Genomic DNA, 18241 nt, shown 5'->3' with positions numbered 1-18241 from the left:
AAAGTACAATATAAGTTTGTGTTTATGATCTCTTGTTGGTAATTGTAGATGTGGAGGAACAAATCAATTTTTGAAGTGATTTTTCAGCGATTTGACAATTCAGCAGAAACAACCATGCATGTGGTAAAGGAGATTGAGAATGACAACCAAGTGGAGAACAACAATTAAGTTCTTAAAATCAAAGATCAAACATGTTCATTGTAGTCACCTAGATAACAGTTAGATTAAGCTCAATTGAGTTGGTACTTAAAACAAGTCTACTTACTTATTCAGGGATTCCTTAAAAAATTGGGTGAGAGGCTGTGCAAAAAAATTAGTTTGTGTGATATTTTAGAATTTTCACATGTAAACTAAACCCCTCACTCTCTTATACATGTAAAAACTTCATAGGTCAAGTATTCAATTTCTATGCTTTCTTGTATAAATTATTTGTAACCAATAAGATTGCTCTACACAAAGATTGACATTTGTTATGAAAAGCATGAAAATCGTAACAACGAAAAATCAGTAGTTCAAGTGGTTTACAACTCGTCGTAAAAAAAAATGATTTACAACTTGAACTAGTTTCTGTCAATTTTTTGTGTAAACTTCAGCATAAAATGAAAATTAAAAACCCTTTTTAAGACTTGGGTGAGTAGTTGATCTTCAAGTATCCATCTTTTAATAGATAACTTTTTTAAAACTTGGGCTCTAAGTTACAGCTTTTCCTATTTCACCAATCTCCCATTTCTTGTATTCACAGTTCCCATTTTGGGCATCCTATTCTTCATTAATGTTACAAATACAATTCTAGTAAAATATAGATGCTAAAAACTCAATTTGTGACTTCTAAAGTACCTTACGCCCTAAGTAATAACTCATACACATTGGAGTTGTTGTCTCCACTTACGCGCTTCAACATTTCAAAACTTGTCCGGCTTCCCAAAAATTCAGTCCGTTTGAACATCGTATATCCATGCTCCATTGTTTCCTTACTTGAGTACACTGATCGAAGCTTATCCGCATGTCTTGAATCTGTATGAATCGCCACTTCTATTTCATGGCTTGACATGTTCTCCTATCACAAAGATAACCACGTCCATTAACTCATTTGTGACAGTTATAGATGAATGAGAGGCACATAAACAGTATAAACCGTATTATAAGAAAATGTAGATAAGGCCTGCAAATTTTCCTTGTACCTGATAAAATGCATGTATATGATCCAACACCTGAAGACATGTAAAACCGTTATTGTTGAAAAATGTCCTTGAGGAAGGGCCGATCTCGGAAAACCGGTCGACTGGGAAGAGTATGGTGAGAAAATGATTTTTAAATACCATCTCAGATTTCTCACTGCAAAAAGCCACAAATGAGATAATTATAAGTCATATTGACTAAATCGGGAAAATAATCTTTAGGCTATAGAATTGATAACAACCTTTCTGTTAGAGGACGTGTGGAGTTTGAAAATGATGCGTCTGAATCCTTTGCATCCCCTTTTGCATCAAAAAATATTGAAGTATGATTATCATTAGGATCTTCAGCGCTGAAAGAGTCTGTATAAATAGTAGCAGATGAAGTTGCCTCTGATATTGACCAACAGATAGAATCCAGAAGGTTGTTTGGTGTTATCGGCCGGATTGGGGTCTGACATGTCTGCAATTTCATGTTGAAGATTATCATGGAAAACAAACTAAAGAGGGGAGAATGATTGTGCTTGAAATTAAATTTTACAACCTTAAGACTGACCTGCATTCGCCGACCACGGCGACTTCTAACACCACTTTTTGCCGAATTTACAATTTGTTGTCTTTCTTCGTAACTAACATCACTTTTACTGCCTAGATGATCGTCATGGACTTGTTGCTTTACTACTTCCTGTTATTATGTCAACACAATTCATATCACAATTCCAGGAAAAAGGGGGAAAGTCTAGGGCTTTAACACCTTCTAACAATGTTTAGCAAATGAAATGCAATAGAGAAAAATGAATTTGAAATTGTAAAGGAATGTAATGAGAAATTACCTTCTCTGAAAGGCCATTATGAACGTCTTCGAGCATCAAGCCAACTTGTCTAGCCAAATCAACAGACATGTTAACAAGCCTTTGCACTTGGTTCTCCTTAGCTGTTTTGAGAATCCACAGTGGCTGAGACATTCCATATATAAAAAAGACATCATTGTGATATAAATAATACTATTAACTTTCGTGAGTCCAAAAGTTGCATGTCTCCAAAGGTTATTTTCAATGTTTAGATAAACATTAAATTACAATGTAGAAGCACTCACTGTAATGAGATTACTAGAGTATCCGAGATATCTTTGAATGGATGTCCCTTCAGTCACTACATGACTAACATTGCAACCAACAAACCATTGGTCCACCAAACTAGCACCTTCTCTTGAGGCCGACTCAACAACCTATTGAATATGTAAAGCATCTAAATGTGTCATATAAGAACACTTGAATCATACGCTAACCTAACTGAAACAAAGGAAACTATACTGTTACAAAATGCTAGATATTTATTGTTAGTTGACATAAATTTTACCTTGTTCTGCAATTCGGATGAAATGTGTGGATCAACATAGATGGAGCAACCAGACAAAGTTGAGTCTAAATTTCTGTTAGACTCTTCTTTATCAGAGAATCTTAGATATTCTTCAGCACGATGAGAATGCTTTGTTTCATGGATTCTTGCAGGAAGACAATTTCCAGTATTTGTATACCCTCGAGGCAATCTAAAATCATCCAAGATCATATTGTTATCTCCGTAGCTCTTTAGACTATAAAGTGATTCAGTCAACCTTACTGTCGCAGACAAAAAGAAAACGCATTCAGGTCCTAACAATAACAAATATCACCATAAACTGCACCACGGGCAGTAATCACAACAAAAATGTATAGTTTGTTAAATTTAATTAGATACTTTAAGTTCCGCATACATTAAATATAAGGTGAGAAAGACCAAAACATAAGAAGTTATATCAGGTTACTTTATTATGCATGACTACATAGCACAACAGCTAATTACAACCACCAATAATGATAACCAAAATAATAATAAAATAAATAATTAGAAATTAAATGAACTCAATTACCATTTTTCTTGACGCTATCTACAAACCAACCCAGTGTGACAACAAAGAGACCATTTTTTGCTCCGTGCTTCAGCGCATGCTCAAATTTGCATCCACCAAAGTTGTGCTAATTGTTAAAGATTTCATGATGACACTAAACCAACTAACATAAACGTATTAAAGAAATATCTGTGCTGTGGAAAGTGGATGGAAAACAACAATCATGGTCATGATTCATGAGTGATCCACTGAGTATAAAATAATAATATATTCATTAACACAGCACAAATAAATATAGATAAAGCAATGGTGTCAATTGTGGATCATAGAAAATAATGGTCTGTTCAAATTACGCTATGCAGCTGAGCTATAGCGCAGTTAGTTCTTAATATTTTTTACTAAATAGTGTATCATAGAAAAATAGTTATTTGTTCAAATTCTGCTATGCAATAGCGCTATAGTGCATCTATAGCCACTGTTAAACAATACTATGATACTGAAATTTCTTCTCTCCCATAAACAAGAAAGCTAAGAAAACAATTTCCAGGATTTGGCCGATTTTTTTTCCAGCGTACATGACAGTATATGAAAATCACAACTTCCTATTACAGCATCTTGCTTCTGGTATTTTTATGTAGGAAAGTTTAGAAGAAAAGGATATCTGAACCACCAAATGAGTACATTGAGGATGCAGATTGGGGCTATACTGGCCACCTAATCTCTCTGTAGCCTCCTTGACCTGATTCCTTGCTTCTGCCAAAACACCAATTCAAAGAATAACAACATCATGGTATGAATATCTCTTATAAGTTTGATATCTCTAAATAAATACACCTTTTCAACCTCTAGCATATGGACATTTTATTATTAGTAGAAAACAATGCAAAACAGAAGAGGTATAGAAAGCTAGATTTCATAAAATATATATACTAAATTACTAATTACTATCAACAAAATAGATAATGCAAAGAAAAACACTTTCGTTTTTCAACTCCTTCTTCAACTTTCTTAGTCTTTATCACAAAATGAAAAACAAACCAAACAATATGGTTGGTTCACTATTTCAAAAAGAAAAGGCTTGAAAGAACTTTTAGAGTTTAACCAATGACTTGGAAGTCAAATTACATAAATAAGGGAAATCCAATTGAGCGAAGACAAAATAACGAGTATATGAAATGAATCCACACCTTTAGATAAGCCAGTAACACATATAACAAGACCAGCAAAAGGAGCAGTTGATGACACTTGCGGAGACGATGAAACAGGAGACATTTGATCCAATGGCTGAAGACCTCTGATTGAAGTAAACGAAGACGAAAACAACCTTGAACACCCTTTACCACTCACAATCTCAACTCTACCCTCACCACCCATAACTGCCACAACTAAACAGTCAACAATTTTTTACTAAGCAACAGTTTTAAAGAAAAACTATTTCTTCATCAATCATCACCAACCAAGCAGTTAAAAATCCATAAAACACATATACATAAAAGAACTCCTCATTAACAAAAAAACAGTTTCTGATATTTCATAAATGAGCAATAACAATATACAATGATGTCAATGAATAAAAACAAATGAACCCAATTGACAGTTGTGAAAATTGAGATGAATGAAAGGGGAAAGTTGGAATCTTGAGTAAAGGGGTAATAAAAATTGCAGACAAAAAATGGATTTTGAAGATGGAAAAACTGTGGAACTTGTTTGTTTTGTAGTGTACAGAAGAAGAGGACGATAAGAAAAGGGAATTTTTTTGAATATAGTGCTGAGTGGTCAGACGAAGAGTCACAATCAAAGTTTCAATCTTTCTTTTTTCTGTGTGTAATGTACGCCAAAGAAAGTGTGTGATTCCATTTTGGTACTAAAATTGAATTTAAAAAAAAAAAAAAACTGCTTTTCGAAAATTGGAACAGCATGTGAATTGTGATAAGAAAGAGCTTTTACAGAGAAAAAAGAAAGTTAGTCAAAGTAAATGAGTGATAACGGGAACCGCGTTAGTTAACCTAATTGAAGTTGAAATGTAACGGAAAGTGGCAGAGAGAGAGTGTGTGTGAAAAGTTGGGAAATGGGGGATTGTTGAAGTGAGCGTAAAGGGGAAGATGCGTGAATTGTGAGAGAGTGAGAGTGAACGGAGGTTACCTGAGAGGTGGTGGATGTGAAACCATGACGGTGGCGCTCTGGATCATGCTCGTCGGAGATGGTTTTCTGAGAAAAATAATGGCACGGTGAAGCTTGATTTCAAATTGAATCAATGCCGTCGGCATTTTTATATTTTAAATATTTATTTTTATACTATTTCGATAGTTGAATATTATTTTTCGTCATTTATTTATTTAGATTAGTTGTTATGCACGGTTAGGTTAGTGTATTCTTACGGTCACTCTTAACACTTAATACTTTATATATATAATTAAAGAAAAAAATTAAATATTTATAAAATTTTAACGGCTAGGATTCACTTACTAAGAAAAATTTAAATTGTCACAGTATTTCAATGAAATTCTTATTTATTTTAGTCTATTAACTTTTAAAAAGAAATTTTTAGTCTTTTGTTTTTTTAAATCGTGTCACATTTGTCAAAGCAGGTCGTCCGTCCCGCCCCACGTCTGCCCCGTCTAATGTCCGCCAAAAAAAGAGCGAGAAAGACAAGTCCGCCAAGTCGAATGGGTCTGAAAATCATGTCTGCCCCACCAAGGTGGTGGATTGACGGGCGGCGGACTTGCCCGTCTATTTTTTTTATTAATTTATTTTTACATTTTTTTAATAGATTAATAGATTTTTTTACCTTTCAATTAAATTTTATACTTATTTTTAAAACATTTTTTTATAAAACATCTCTTTAACAAATTTTACTTAAAAAATATTGCATATATAAATATATAAATTAAACCATCGAGAATTAGAATTAACTAAAAAAATGCGGACTTAGGGCGGAATAGGCCGCGAACGAATAGGCGAGGCGGGCGCCAGGTTTTGATGGGGCGGGCTTTGGTGGGCGGCGGGCGAAAAATTTCAACCCAATCCGTCATTTAATGGCGGGTGCGCAGGTCAGGCCAGCGGACCACGCCCATGCCACCTCTAACTTACATGGTGCTGATGTGGAGATTAAATTCAAAAACACATATAATTAAAGGAAAAGACTTAAATTGTGTTATACCATGTGCATTTTCCCATTAAGAAAATTCTAAGACACAAAAAAGACTCATGGAGAAGACAATGAAGAGGGTGGAAAACATGAGTGCGTAAGTGAAATTGAAGGTGAGAAAAGTGATTTTTGGAGAATATGATTGTGCAGACGCATTTAAAGCCTACTTATTTCACAATGGTTAGTAATTTCTAGCCGCCTTCTAATTTAGATTTTAGGAATTTTGCCTATATCTGCTTTAGGTTTTAGGGTTTTTTGCATCCATCTGTTTTTGTTTTAGGGTTTTTTCGTGTTCAACCATTTTTTGTTTTTGGTTTTAGGGTTCTTACGTAGTAGATCTGTTTTAGGTTTTAGTAATTTTGCCCCCTTTTTAATTGCTAGACATAGGTAAAAATGGAAGAATACATTCATCTATTTATACATTATGGTAGGTCATTTTTAAATAATGAACTAGTTGTATATGAAGGAACACTTTCTGAAATAATAATTGATGTCGATAAGTGGAGTTATTTTGAGTTGGTATGTATAGTCAATGAGCTAGGATATAAGGAAATATATACAATATGGTACAAACCCCAAGAATTTGGGATGCATGTTTTACCTGATGACAAAGGTGCACTAGATATTGCAGATCTTTGTAAGGTATATTTGAGTGTTAATATTTATACATAATATCACGTGTCTCAACTCGAGTTTTATGATAGTTTTTTTGAGGAAGAAGAGTTAAATTTTGAGGACATTATAAATTTTAAGGAAGAATATTTTCTTTCTAAACTTTATGAAGAAGCGGTTAGGGAGGATTGTGAAGCGCCATGTGGTAATATTCAAGATTGTGAGGAGCAAGAAGATGAGGTGCATGGTGGTGATGTCCAGGATGGTGAATGACAAGATGGTGAGGTGCACGATGAGTTGTACAATGATGAGGTAATGCATGTGTGATGAATGAGAATGACATGGTAGGTTCTATAAATGAGGATGAGAATGATGATGAGAGTTTTAACTATGATAATGCATTAAATATTGCATTTGATAACTTTGGTGATAATGATGATTTTGTGAAAGTGGAAATGGATAATCTATTTGACTATGATATTGATTATGATAATGCTTAAGAGGGTACTAGCAAAAAACAAAAATTCAAGGGGGGAGTTAATAGGAGTTAAAATAATAGTGAGTAGTTAAAACGTGGATATGAAAGTGATGAGGATAGTGGAACAACTAGGAAGAATTATCCAATTATCAAGTTGCAAAAAGGCATGGAAAATTATAAATGAGAGTTAGGAACATACTTTTCTACCAAGTGTGATTTTAAGGAGACGATAACAACTTATATTGTCCAATCTAGTAGGAACCTAAAGATAATTAAAAATGACAAACAAATGGTTAGAGTTATATGTAAAAAAGATTGTGAGTGGGAAGCCTATTGTGGCAAGTTGCCAAAGAAGGAATCTTGGAAACTTAGGAAAGTATTTGACATCCACAGTTGTATTAGAGGATATAATGTAAAGATGATGAGTATAAAGTGATTGAGTTAAAGGATTCATAATTCCTTAAATAAATAATTCTAAGATGAAGATTAAGGATATAAAGGAAATGTCTCAGAGGAAATGGAATGTAGGGGTAAAAAGACAAAGCCAATTAGGGAAAAATGAGCAGCTAGAGACATGGTAGATGGTTCATTCATAGAGCATTACAATATAATTTACAACTATTGCCATGAAATTCTAAAAACAAATTGTGGGTCAACAATCAAGTTAAATTTTCAAAGTGTGCAAGAAAAAGTTGTTGATAGAATGCCTCATTTTAGAAAATTATACATATGATATGCAACATGTAAGGAAATTTTCAAACTTTGTAGAACTGTGATTGATCTTGATTGGTGTTTTTAAAAGTTCCTTGTGGAGCTTGTGGAGGACAAATGATGGAAATCCTAATGATCAGATGTTGTAAATAGCTTTTGATGTTGTTGAAGGGAAAACAAAAGAGAGTTGGACATGATTTTTGGAACTCTTGATTGATGATTTTGGAGGTACAGAAAAATAAACTCGCATAAGGAAAAAGTGAAAGAATTGAAAAATAAAATGATAAAACAATTTACATAATACAGATCGTATAAGAAACGGAAAAGAAATATTGAAGAATCCATAATAATGAATTCATTTTAAGATTTAAAAAGGACATTCTCTATAATAACAAAAATCATCAATAAAAATTAAAATTAAAATCAAAATTATTATCAAACTCAAAATTATTACAAGTTACAATATTATTAATTAAGTCGTTCTCTCTTGCAATATTATTATCACACTCAAATTATAGAAGTGTAGAACTACAATTAGGAGTGGAAATAGGCTGGGTCGAGCTAAACTTTGTCAAGCCAGAGCCTGACCTGTCAAAAAATTGAAGCTTGTAGCCTGTCGTAGGCTTACTTTTAGGCATAAGTTTGGCCTTTTCGAATGTCTGATTAGCCCGTTAGCCTAAATAAAAGCCTATTTGTTTTTGAAATATGTAATAAGCAATTAAAATAATGTTTAAATAGACTAACTAATTAAAAACCCAAGAGACTAAAAATTTGCTTGCATTGACTTATTTTAACTTACCTATTAGCATAAGTTCTGTGAGACAATTTGTTTAAGAGAACTTATGAAAACAATATTCATGAGGTGTTTTAATCCTATTTTCACAAGTTCTTCAAAATAATCAAGTTTTATTTATGTATTTTAATTCAAAATATAAAACATAGCATAATGATAGTAAAAAATTATTTATATTTATGAGGAGTGCTAGCAACACTCTCTTTTTAACACTCTCTCCAACACTCACTTTCTTATTGGTTAAAACATGCGTAGGTCACACATGTTTCAACCAATAAGAAAGTGAGTGCTAGAGAGAGTGTTGAAAAGAGAGTGTTGCTAGTATTTCTCTTATATTTATTTAAATAGGTCAGTCTGATAGATTTAAAAGATTTTTTTGGGGCCTGAGGCCTAGCCTATTTAACTAAATAGATTTATAAAAAAACCTAGGCCTTTTCTATTTTGAAAAAAATGTGTGACCTAATCTAAACCTATGTAAGCTAGCATGTAAGCCTCTGTTATCGGTCTAACATATTTCCACCCTGACTATAAGATTTTAAAGTTTCATAAAAAGTCACAAACAACTAAATTGATTTATTAGAAACTCTTTAACCAATGCTGCAAAAGGTGATATACCCTTTCAACCAAATTTGATGGTTTCTCATGTTCCTTTGCCAAATCTTCCAACAAATATCTCAAGAATTCATTCATTACTACACCAATTTAAATATTTAAACAATTCTTTATTGTTAACATGAAATATATATATATATATATATATATATATATATATATATATATATATATATATATATATATATATATATATATATATATACTCCAGGAGTAAGCGATTATAACTTACTCCACATCTTGACCATTAATTCTTTTGAATCCAATGGTTAAAAATAATAAGTAATAATTTTCTCTCTCCGCATTTAATTACTTATTATTTTTAACCATTAGATTGAAAAGAATAAATAGTTAAGATAATAACTTACTGCTGGAGTAAATATATCCTTCCTAATCAAGTAGGAGGAATTTTTTAAATAGGAAATAAGAGAATTCAATGCTAACCAAGTTTATTGGATTACTCTAAAAAAATAATTAAATTATTTATTAAAATATGAATATATCTATTATTTCTCTGTCTTAATTAATCATATGATTAGCATTAAATTCTCTCATCTCTTATTTAAAAATCTTCCTACTTGATATATATATATATATATATATATATATATATATATATATATATATATATATATATATATATAGGGTTAAATATGTTTGTGGTCCTTATAAATATCTCAATTTTCGCTTTTAGTCCCTCTAAAATTTTCCTTCAAACAATGGTCCTCATAAAGTTTTCCATCCATAATTTTGGTCCTTGCCGTTAACTTTCATTAACGGAAGCTGATGTGGCATGACACGTGGAAGATAACTTGGAAAAAATCTAAAAACACTTGAAATTGCGGGGGTTTTAAACCTCCTCTAAACGAAGCTAAGAAAAAGAAGAAAAATATTGGTTCTGAACCTTTGTCGAACACCTTGCAAGCAAGTTTTGCAACAGCGATTATACCACACAAATGCATTCGTGGCAATCAATCTTCCTTCATTTTAAATATATATTGTTTTTGTTTGGTTATATTAACACACTCCATTAAATTCCCATCAAGCACTGGCTCACCATTTTCTAAGCTCGCTCCATTAATTGGTCAGTGAAAAACTTTGATGAAAAGAACACCAGTACGAGAGAACAAACTACTGTATTGGTTTATGAACAAAAAAATGAATAGCACATGTAAATATGTTATCTCCAATTAAGAAATTCAAATAAATTTAAAAGCTCGCCTAACCTAGGAAATTAACTGGAAGTACATAACGGCAATGCTTATAATAGATGTATTGTATGCCAAAACTTTAAAAACTTTTCTTATAATTATAGGAATCACAGTCCATATATGAAACTACACCACCAGCCTTTCTATGGTTATTTGTATGTATTCTATTTGCTGCAACTGGATCAATATCTTTAAGCAAGTCATAACTGTTGATAGAACCATCGTTTTCAGCAACAAACAATACTATTATCACAACCTGTGATACATATAAATTGCAAATATAATAAAATCTAAATATACATTAATTAAACTAGGAAAAAAATATTTAAAAACAAACTCACAGAGCCTGAAGAGTGAAGAGTATAGCAGGAAGAAATTTCAATATTATAACTTATAAGAAATAACTTGTAGAAAAATAGCACCTTAAAATGTCATTAAGGATAACCCAAATGGTGTGTTAAGAAACACAACACTTGAAAACAATGAAGACAAACCTGTAACTAATAGCAGGGATACTCAAGAGGTATTTTGCTTAATTACTTATTTCGTTTTAGTCCATGAACAAAAACAATCGTGCGGCTAGATGCTTATATATCTATTTCTGCAGGTTAAGTTTGATAAGTTTGAAACATTTATTGCATATGCAACACAAGGAAAGGTGAATTCAGATGTATTGATAGAAAGGAATGGATCCACCACAGCATTTGAAGATTCTTCCAAGAGCAGTTAAATTAGTGATAGTTATTTGCTGATATTTGTTTTGTTTTATTTGTGTTTTATTTGTTTTATGGTTCTTTTTGTAATTGGTTGTCGTTGGTCGATTACTGTGATATAATCGTTGGTGCAAAACTTGCTCGCAAGGTGTTTGACAAAAGTTCAGAGCCAATATTTTCCTTTCTTTTTCTGGGTTTGTTTAGAGGAGGTTTAAAACCCCCGCAATTTCAAGTGTTTTTAGATTTTTTTCAAGTTGTCTTCCACGTGTCATGCCACATCAGCTTCCGTTAATGAAAGTTAACGACAAGGACCAAAATTATGGATGGAAAACTTTATGAGGACCATTGTTTGAAGGAAAATTTTAGAGGGACTAAAAGTGGAAACTGAGATATTTATAAGACCACAAACATATTTAACCCATATATATATATATATACCCTTTAGCAAAATTCTCACATAGCTTGGTCTTTGATCTTTCTTCCATAACAAATCTGCAATGCATTCTTAACTCTTTTTGTAGTTATTTCAATAATTATCCCTTGAATAAATGATAAAATAGGAAATGATTTAGTTTTGTGAAGATCATTTTATTTTCTTCAATCATAATTGAGAAGCATCATTGCAGCTTGAATTTCTTATACTAGTCATTTCAAGATATTGACTACTAATAAATTGACAGCACAAATAAATATTCTGCAATCTTTTTTATAAAAGCTAGTGGGAATCAAAATTGACAATTTGATGGATGAATTAAAGTTGTGTAATTTAAAATGTAGAGATTAAAATTGCAAAAATAATAGTTGTGGACAAAAATTGCAAATATGTCTCCAATGTATTGCATACAATTATTACTCGATAAAAATTGGGTGACAATTTGAAGTATGAACAAAAATCATGTAATTTAAAATCTAAAATATCAAAATTATAAATAAATAAATAAATAAAATGGATATATTAAAATTGAGGATTGACAATTCTGAAAGATTCAAAATGTATCTAAACATTTAAAATTTCAACACTTAAAATGAATGCCTTAAAATTGTATATTTTGAACTCACGCTTCTAAAATCAAATTTTCTTACATCTATTTAGGCATGAAAGTAAATTTCGTACTCACGATTACTCATCTTAATTTGTTCCGAAATTGATGGGAAAAATTTATTTTGACTGAATTTGTGTTTGAGTTTAGAAATTTTTTTATTACAAAATATGAGATGGATCGGGTAGTGCAGACACTAGTATCCACCCCGAACTAGTCCCTCGATCCTCTCGTTAATTTCCTTATATACTTTATTATTTATTTTTTATAATTTAAGATATTAAATATGTGATCAATATTTTAATATTTTGATTATATTTATTATTTAAAATGTATGAAAGAAATTTTTTTTTATTATTTTATTTTATCATTTATAATGTAATTTGATTTTTAAAAAAGTAAATATTTATATTAAAAAATTAATTTCATTAAATAAATAGTGATAGTACGATGGAGTGGAGATATCCAAGCCCAATCCAAACTCGTTTGGGTCGAGTTTAAATTTCAGTTCTCTATCTCCTTTTAAGTTTGGAAAGAGAAATGAGAATAGTTTGAGGATTCGCATATAATAAGCATTCACAACGTGTCCCGTTGCTTATGTATGTATCTATTATTTAAGTTGAATTAAAAAAACTTGGTAGCCAATTATGGCTAAGATTGAATCAAACGTATAAATTAAGTCAATAAAAAAAATATAAAAAAAAAGTCACACGTGAGAGCTCTGCTAGGGTTTCAAGGTTTTGTTAATGTCTGAACGGTCAATCCCGGTGGTGCCACCGGATCCGCCTTCTGGCCCCATTCTAGAAAGAATAATTACGTCTGATAAGCAGGAGAATGCTGGCAACATGAGCATGGTGATGAGGGGGGATGCGTTGGGGGAACGGAAAGGAAGTGTAGTTTCGTACAAAAACATTGTTACAGGAGAGGAGAGTGATGATCATATGAGTGAGGAGGTTGAGGAGGAAGAAGAAACAGATCAGGATGAACATGATACATCTGTTGTTGATCTCCAAGGTATGAAGGTAAACGAAGTTAGCATCGGAGGATATGATTGTCCGGAGTTTGTTTTGTCGAAGTATGAAGAATCACGTATGCATAGACCATGGAGGAGAGGAGTCATTGTTAAGCTTCTAGGGAGAAAAATCGGGTACAAAGCTCTGGAAACAAGGTTGAAGCAAATGTGGGTGCGAAAGGGAATCATCAATATCATTGATGTGGGAAACGATTACTACCTGGTAGCATTCACACACGAGGATGATAAAAATGCTGCATTGGCTGAGGGACCTTGGTTTATTTACGATCACTACTTGACAGTGAAGGAATGGTCACCGGATTTCCAACCTAATAGTGATACGATAGTGAATGTAGCCGTATGGATAAGAATAGCTGGATTGCCCATTGAGTATTATGATCCTAAATTTCTTCATTTCGTGGGAGATAGGGTAGGAAAGACAATCAAGGTGGATAAGAACACACTGCAACAAGAACGCGGCAAGTATGCTCGAATATGTGTGGAAGTGAACATAACCAAGACTCTCTTGGCCATGTTTACAATCAAAGGAAGAAGGTATAAGATCGAATATGAGGGGTTGCATCTGCTATGTCTCAAGTGTGGTAAATTTGGCCACTACAAAGAGGGCTGCCAGAGTACCATTAAAGGAAAAGAAGTGAATGTTCATGATGGTAATATGAAGGTGATAACAGGAGGAGGTGATGGCAATCCAAATACAAAAGCTGTACAGAAGAGTCTGGATGCGGGTGATGGACCTTGGCAAATCGTCCAGAAGCAACGCCGAGGAAGGAAGATGTCGAAAAACCGGAGGAACAATACTCCGGGAGGTATTACTGAGAAAAATGCAAAAATGGTATCGGGATCGAGATTTACCTTTTTGGGAGATAATGAATGCGAAGTTAGTGGAGAAAAAAATATAGTTGAAAATGATCGTGATGCTATTAAGGAAACAACAGTGGCCCATACAGGAAATAGTGATGAGGGATTAAAGAGCAATGATGAGAATTTAATTGCCTCTTTAAAACTTTTAGATGTTCAAGATAAGGATGCTACAGCAATAAAGGCAGGTGATGGTGGGACCAGTCTTCAAACAATCAAAGAGAAAGGAAAGGGAATCATGATGTAGAATATCAAGAAACGTGGTACTAAAAGTAAAAAAGGCAAAATAATGGGAGACAAACTTGCAACACGTGGCGCTAGTGGTTTTAAAGAAAAAAAAGGAAGAGCCAATAAGGAAGAAGAAAATAGAAGGACTATATGGAAGAGACAAAAATCTAGAATTTATGGGGGACAGCATAGTTAACATGCATGCAATAGATGTTAATAGCCAAGGTATCACTAAGGAGATGGTGGGAGAGACATGGAAACAAAGAGCTAGGAAACTCCAAGCAACAAGCAATATAGGGCAGCAGCACAAGTTTCAAGCCTTTAACACATTAGAAGAAGAGAGACCACCAGATATACATGCCATGGAAAGGGAGATGGAGGAAAGTATTGGGACAGATGCTGAGACAAGTAAGGATCAAATAGAGGAAGAGGCTATTCAAAAGGAGAATGTGTTAGAACAAGATTTGTTCTGATCAATTATCTTAGTTTTGATGATAACAATAATATGAATTTTGCTTAAGATAATATGGTACTCTAATCCAATGCAATTTCCTTTTCAGGAAATATATAAAGAGTATGCATAAATTCAGCGCTCAGAAGCTTTGTCTCAAAGGGTTCAGCATGCAACATCAGAACATGGTCTGGCAAGACATCAGAAGATGGTCGAAGCAGAATCAGAACATGGGTCTATGGAAGCATCAGAAGAACATGAGATCAGAAGCACTGAAGTTCTGATGGTATCACGCTCAGAAGCACTTCAAGGTCAGAAGATCAGAAGATGCTTTGCACCAAGCTGTTTGACTCTGATGATATTCAAACGTTGTATTCACAAACATCAGATCAGAAGGAAGTACAAGTGGCAAGCTACGCTGACTGACAAAAGGAACGTTAAAAGCTACTATAGGCAACGTCAGTAGACACAGCGTGAACAAGGCTCGAGGTAGTTGACAAAAGCGTATAACATTAAATGCGATGCTGTACGGAACACGCAAAGCATTAAATGCACTCAACAGTCATCTTCTCCAACGCCTATAAATATGAAGTTCTGATGAGAAGCAAGGTTAACGATCCTGAACAAAACAACTCATATTAACTTGCTGAAACTCTGTTCTACTCAAAGCTCAGAATCTTCATCTTCATCAAAGCTCACTACATTGCTGTTGTAATATATTAGTGAGATTAAGCTTAAACGTTAAGAGAAATATCACAGTTTGTGATTATAGCTTTTAAGAAGCAATTGTAATACTCTTAGAATTGATTACATTAAGTTGTAAGGAACTAGAGTGATCGTGTGGATCAGAATACTCTAGGAAGTCTTAGAGGTTATCTAAGCAGGTTGTAACTAGAGTGATCGTGTGGATCAGAATACTCTAGAAAAGTCTTAGATGGTATCTAAGCAGTTGTTCCTGGAGTGATCAGTGTGTGATCAGAAGACTCTGGAAGACTTAGTTGCTGACTAAGTGGAGAACCATTGTAATCCGTGCGATTAGTGGATTAAATCCTCAGTTGAGGTAAATCATCTCTGCGGGGGTGGACTGGAGTAGTTTAGTTAACAACGAACCAGGATAAAAATAACTGTGCAATTTATTTTTATCTGTCAAGTTTTTAAAGCTACACTTATTCAAACCCCCCCCCCTTTCTAAGTGTTTTTCTATCCTTCAGAATGAGGTTGAGTATGTCCAGGAGACACCTGATACTTGCTGAACTTTAAAGGGATGTTTTTCAACATAATTTCAACTTTATGATGATGATAAATCATAATATAATAGCTTGGAATTGCAGAGGTGCAGCTGGTAAAGACTTCTATAGATATAGTAAGCATTATGTTGATATCTATAAACCCTCGATTTTTGCGTTTATGGAAACTCGGTGCAATCCAAAAAAAGTTCAAACAACTCTATCTAAACTAGGATATCAACACTGTATATATGTTGATAATAATGGTTTTTCGGGAGGAATTGTTGTTGTGTGGAAAGATAATACTTTGAACATCACTTTATGTGCCAAACAGGATCAATTCATTCATCTCAATGTGGAGGATGAGACTGGAAAGCAGTGGCTATTGACAATTATCTATGCCAATCCAAATAATGTTCACAGGAAACTCTTATGGGATCAATTGAAAGTGATAGCATCGAATGTCCAACTACCTTGGCTACTTGTAGGTGATTTCAATGATATTGCTCTAGCTAGTGAAAAGAGAGGAGGAGCCTCGGCAGTAGGACAGAAATGCAAGATTTTCAGAGATAATATAGAGCAGTGCAATCTTATTGACTTGGGAGCTAGTGGACCTATCTATACTTGGAGGGGACCAAAATTTCATGGTGGCCAGCGAATATACGAGAGATTGGATAGGGCGCTAAGTAATGAAAATTGGAGATTATCATTCAGTGAGGCACATGTTAAAGTGCTTACTAGAGTGAATTTTTCCGATCATCACCCAATCATGATCTCTCTGCAGTGTCATCATGGTGCGAGAAACAATAGACAGTTTCGGTTCGAAAGTGCATGGATGGTTGAAGCCAATTATCATGATAGAATCAAAGGCATTTGGAAAACTAAAGCTGCTCTATTTGATAACTTACGACAGATTGAGAGTGATGCAAAGAATTGGAGTTGCAATACCTTGAATCATGTCATAAGAAGTAAAAGGAAAATCATGGCTCGGCTGAATGGAATTCAAAAGCACATTCAAGAAAGACAGAATGTAAGAGCCTTGCTGAATTTGGAGAGAAAGTTGCAAAAAGATCTTAGTGTTATTCTTGAACAGGAGGAGCTGATGTGGTTTCAACGATCAAGATCCAAATGGTTGGCGGACGGAGACCGTAATACAAAGTACTATCACCTAAAAGCTGTTACAAGAAGAAGAAGAAATAAAATTGTAATGCTAAAGAATGATGAAGGTATATGGGTAGAAGATGAGGAGCAAATAAAAACTATGGTTAATGCTTTCTACATTAACTTATTCAAGCATAATAATGTTTGGAAAAGCTGGCAGCAAACGAAAGTAACGTTTCCTAATCTTGAACCTGAGGAAATTGATATATTGGATGCTCAGATTACAAAGGCAGAAATTAAGCATGCTATTCATGATATGAAACCATGGAAGGCTCTGGACCCGATGGATTTCCTACTGGCTTTTATCAAAAATCATGGGAGCTAGTGGGAGATAATGTCTGTCAGTTTGTACAGAAACTTTGGGAGAATCCAGCTGCAATAGCCACTGTTAATCAAACAAATATTTGCTTAATTCCAAAGGTTGAAAATCCTACTTCAGTGGCACAGTTCAGGCCGATTTCATTATGTAACACAATTTATAAGACAATCAGTAAGATAGTGGTGAGTAGATTGAAGAAACATATGAACAAGTTGATCTCTCCATTTCAAACTGGATTTGTACCAGGGAGATTAATTCATGAAAATATCCTTATTGCTAAGGAAGTGTTACATTCCATGGAGAAAGCGAAAGGGAAGAAAGGATACTTTGCTATTAAAGTTGACTTATCCAAGGCATATGACAAGCTGAGCTGGGATTGCATATGGAATGTTTTGAACGAAGTTGGTATCCCGGAGCATATGCGTAAAGTTATCATGCATGCAATCACAAGCGTGGAGACAAATGTGAATTGGAATGGTACAAGGAATGAGTATTTTCGGCCTCAAAGGGGTATTCGCCAAGGCGATCCTTTATCCCCGTATTTATTTGTGCTATGCATGGATAAACTATCTCATTTAATAGAA

The 18241-nt window shown here is 33.6% G+C and overlaps 2 protein-coding genes across 3 annotated transcripts; one reads left to right on the top strand and one right to left on the bottom strand.

Annotated features, from left to right (window-relative positions):
• Nucleotides 1-370: 370 nt before the first annotated feature.
• Nucleotides 371-5353, bottom strand: LOC131633749 (uncharacterized). Of its 2 annotated transcripts, none has more exons than XM_058904437.1 (11): nt 5206-5353; nt 4251-4448; nt 3725-3816; nt 3085-3187; nt 2535-2794; nt 2272-2403; nt 2009-2131; nt 1732-1860; nt 1421-1638; nt 1182-1335; nt 371-1057 (listed from the first exon to the last, which is right to left on the bottom strand). In XM_058904437.1, the coding sequence occupies exons 2-11, from the start codon at nt 4435-4437 to the stop codon at nt 839-841; spliced, it is 1617 nt and encodes a 538-aa protein (XP_058760420.1). In that variant the 5' UTR covers nt 4438-4448; nt 5206-5353; the 3' UTR covers nt 371-838. The 2 variants fall into 2 exon arrangements, with proteins under 2 accessions (XP_058760420.1, XP_058760421.1); XM_058904438.1 differs by having other exon boundaries at nt 372-1057; nt 4251-4439; nt 5206-5339.
• Nucleotides 5354-13127: 7774 nt separating this feature from the next.
• On the top strand, nt 13128-14519 carry LOC131633741 (uncharacterized). The gene has a single exon (XM_058904429.1). The coding sequence runs from the start codon at nt 13128-13130 to the stop codon at nt 14517-14519; it is 1392 nt and encodes a 463-aa protein (XP_058760412.1).
• Nucleotides 14520-18241: the final 3722 nt, after the last annotated feature.

The sequence above is a fragment of the Vicia villosa genome, unplaced genomic scaffold, assembly GCF_029867415.1.
Source record: "Vicia villosa cultivar HV-30 ecotype Madison, WI unplaced genomic scaffold, Vvil1.0 ctg.001170F_1_1_3, whole genome shotgun sequence".
In the NCBI taxonomy this organism is placed as follows: Eukaryota; Viridiplantae; Streptophyta; class Magnoliopsida; order Fabales; family Fabaceae; genus Vicia; species Vicia villosa.
This window is presented reverse-complemented; position numbering and strand designations above follow the sequence as displayed.